This window comes from Temnothorax curvispinosus, unplaced genomic scaffold, assembly GCF_003070985.1.
Source record: "Temnothorax curvispinosus isolate PA1 unplaced genomic scaffold, ASM307098v1 QBEX01007052.1, whole genome shotgun sequence".
NCBI lineage: Eukaryota > Metazoa > Arthropoda > Insecta > Hymenoptera > Formicidae > Temnothorax > Temnothorax curvispinosus.
Window position 1 is genome coordinate 1 of NW_020216832.1, and position 3117 is coordinate 3117.

General features: G+C 40.1%; 1 protein-coding gene across 1 annotated transcript; it reads right to left on the bottom strand.

The window, feature by feature from the left end:
• Window positions 1-371: 371 nt before the first annotated feature.
• LOC112456652 (probable multidrug resistance-associated protein lethal(2)03659) lies at window positions 372-2798 on the bottom strand (the record flags this gene model as incomplete). Its single annotated transcript, XM_025019345.1, has 5 exons — window positions 372-811; window positions 879-1141; window positions 1373-1612; window positions 1783-2013; window positions 2306-2798. Coding segments are annotated over 5 exons (1667 nt in total), but the record flags the coding sequence as incomplete, so codon positions are not given.
• Window positions 2799-3117: the final 319 nt, after the last annotated feature.

The following is a 3117-nucleotide window of genomic DNA, read 5'->3' on the forward strand; positions in this document are numbered from 1 at the left end:
GTGTTTTGAATTAAAGCATCGGTGCTAGAAAAAGAAGTACAAATTTAGGGAAAATTCACAAATAGATTCAAAAATCAATAACACAACAGCATTTTACAACCACAGAACTGGAAACTCTTACTGAAAATCTGATTTAATTAAAAACTTTTGTTATTTTTCTAAACTCTTAATTTATTACAAAATAAATCATCATTTCACCGCATACCGAGAAATAGTGAATTATTTGGAAAATTAATATTTCGTTAAAAAAATGTTTAAGTGTCTAATGATAATTTATTCTTTCATTAACCATCAGCCAAACAATAAACCATCTTATTTTTATTAAACAATATTATAATACATTTTTATTGCTAAAAATCGTCGAGACTCACTGCGAATCAATATTAGCCGTGGCCTCATCGAGAACGAGCAAGCGATTATTCCTTAGAATAGCCCTGGCCAAACATATGAGCTGCCTCTGGCCGACGCTGAAGTTGTGACCGCCATGAAAGATTTCTTGATCCAATGCGGTATCGTTCAGCTTGACCTGCCGCAGCACCTCCCACAGCTTCACGTCATCGTACTGACTGAACGGATCCAGATTGTAGCGCAGACTCTCGGAGAAGAGCACCGGTTCCTGAGGTACAATGGAGATCTTGCAGCGCAGCTCGCTCAGGCCTACCGTGCTCGTATCCCGACCGTCAATTTCAATCTCACCCTTCAGACCTTCGTTGAATAGACGGAAGAGCGCAGAGATCAAGGAAGACTTGCCGGCGCCAGTTCGCCCCACCACCCCAACTTTCCAGCCAGGCTCGATGGATACGTTCAGATTCTGCGAAGCGCGACGGCGTGATAAAACACAAAAAGTGTCTGCAAAAATGAACGATTGGTTCACTTACTTTCAAGACCGGTAGATCGTCACTGTGATACTTCATGCTGACGTTCTTCAAGATCAATTGTCCTTGGGACGGCCATGTAGACGACGGCGGATTGTCCGAGATAATGGGTCCCTCCTGGGGAAGATTTGTGTACTGAAGAACTCTTTCTACGGAGGTCATCAGCGACATCGTCTCGATGAATTGCTTTATTCCATATTGCAAGCAACCGATCAAGATCAACGATTGCGATATTGCCAGACCTACCTGTCTGTCTTCTACACTGTCTGTATTATGAAGATGAACGGAAGGATTAGTAAAAGCTCGAAGATTCCTCACGATTGTCGAAATGTATTTTCCAACTTATATACTAATCACTCGCGGAAATAAAAAATTGCTTAAATATCGAAAGATTCTATTAATTTGTTGGAGCTTTTTGTATGTTCTCGAAATATTTCAAAGTTGTGAAGGATATTTTAATCTTTAATAAGAATGTTTTACATAATTATATAATTTACCATTTTTGCTCATCAATACTAGGGAGAAGCAAAGCACGGCAAGGAACAGGCACATGACTAGATTGGTAAAAATACCGAAGGCTGACGAGCTTGATAAGAAGAGGTACCACGTGCCGCTGTGACGGTCTTGGAACACGTCGAACTGTTTTCGCATCATCTTCTCGATTTGGACGCCGCCGCTTCTAATCGTCGGCAGGCCGTTCAGCGTAGCATTGACATGCGAGAATAACGGGCTCTTGGCTGAAAACGCAAACGCAAATAAACTGGAACTTACAAATTCTGCGTGAAAACATACAGATCCAAGTTTGATGGCAAAAGTCAAACGGAATCTAAATAAGAGTTAAGGAAATGAGTCGCGCGTATCCCCTCTCGTTCTTTTTTAATAAAGAGTTTCTCGTTCCAATACTTACTTACGCCTTCGAGACGTTTGACGTTTTGAGTGGTTTTGAGGTAGAATATCATCACGAAGTAAAACAAGATGACCAGTACTACTATCGGTATGAGCATCCATGGATTAATTATCACTTCTATGGTGAATATACCGCATACTACGCAAAACACTTGGAGCGCCCCTAACATGATTTTGGGCAGGTACTCGTCCATAGTGCCCATGTCCTTCGAAAATCTATTTAAAATTCTCCCTGGAACAAAAAACCGATAAATTTAAACAAAGGTTTAACAGAAATCTGGAAATTAAAACCGTTGTTTCGATGATTCAGATTTTTTACTATAAATATCCGTAAAAGGATCTATGCCAATCGTCCCGCATATCTTTATGAATAAGTATAAAATAAGAACCACTCGATAAATTCGAACTCGACTAAAATTTGTTAGTCTTATTTCTTCCGGATTTAAAAATTCGTAAACTCTTCAAAATTTCTCTTCGACGCCACAATTTCCTTTGCCTATTGTGATCTCACGATTACTGCTCACCAGAAGAATTAATGTGGAAGAAGGACATGCGCGCCTGTACCAGACTGGAGAACATGGAGTTGTGCAGGTTGCAGCTCGAGTTCACGCAGATTTTCATGAAGAGGAAGTTCCGGAGCAGCGTGGTAACAGTACAGGCGATGATGCAGAATGTGTATACGTATATAGCATCTACAGTACTGAGCAAGCCGTCTGAGTTCAGCGTGAAGATCGACCCAAGGAAACTGTCGTTGTACATGTTTGCGAACTCTTTGACCTCACTAGTGTTGTTAATGTGCCTGACAGTCTCCAAGTTGGTCCAGTACGAGAGCCAGTAATCATTCCCTGAGGTGGCAACCTGACTGATAACGAAGAGCAGCAGCAACATGAACAGGGTAAAGTAGTTGCCGCCGTGGTGAAAATATTCCTTGTACACTCTGCCAGATAGTCGGCCGCGTGCTATTATCTCGGCTTCCGGGCTGTTCTCCGCATAATCCGAATCGTCAATATCCGACTGCTGCACGGCAACAAAATAACAATCTAATTACTTGTTTGACCTTTGCAACGGACACAGCTCGATAGAGATAGTCGCGCTATGATCATAAAAAATGTTAATAAAACAGTGTTAAAAAAATTAATGAATGTTTAAAAACGACTTGAATTCTGTGGTTATAGCACACTTTGGAAACTGTTTTTAATTTGCTTTAGTTACTAATCAGCAACTAAAACTGTTTTAATTATCTTAACGCGAACATGTTGCATAAATATATATTTTTTCAATTACCTTGTCTTGTTATGAGTGTATTTGTTTTAAACAAATCTGATATATAAAAAAT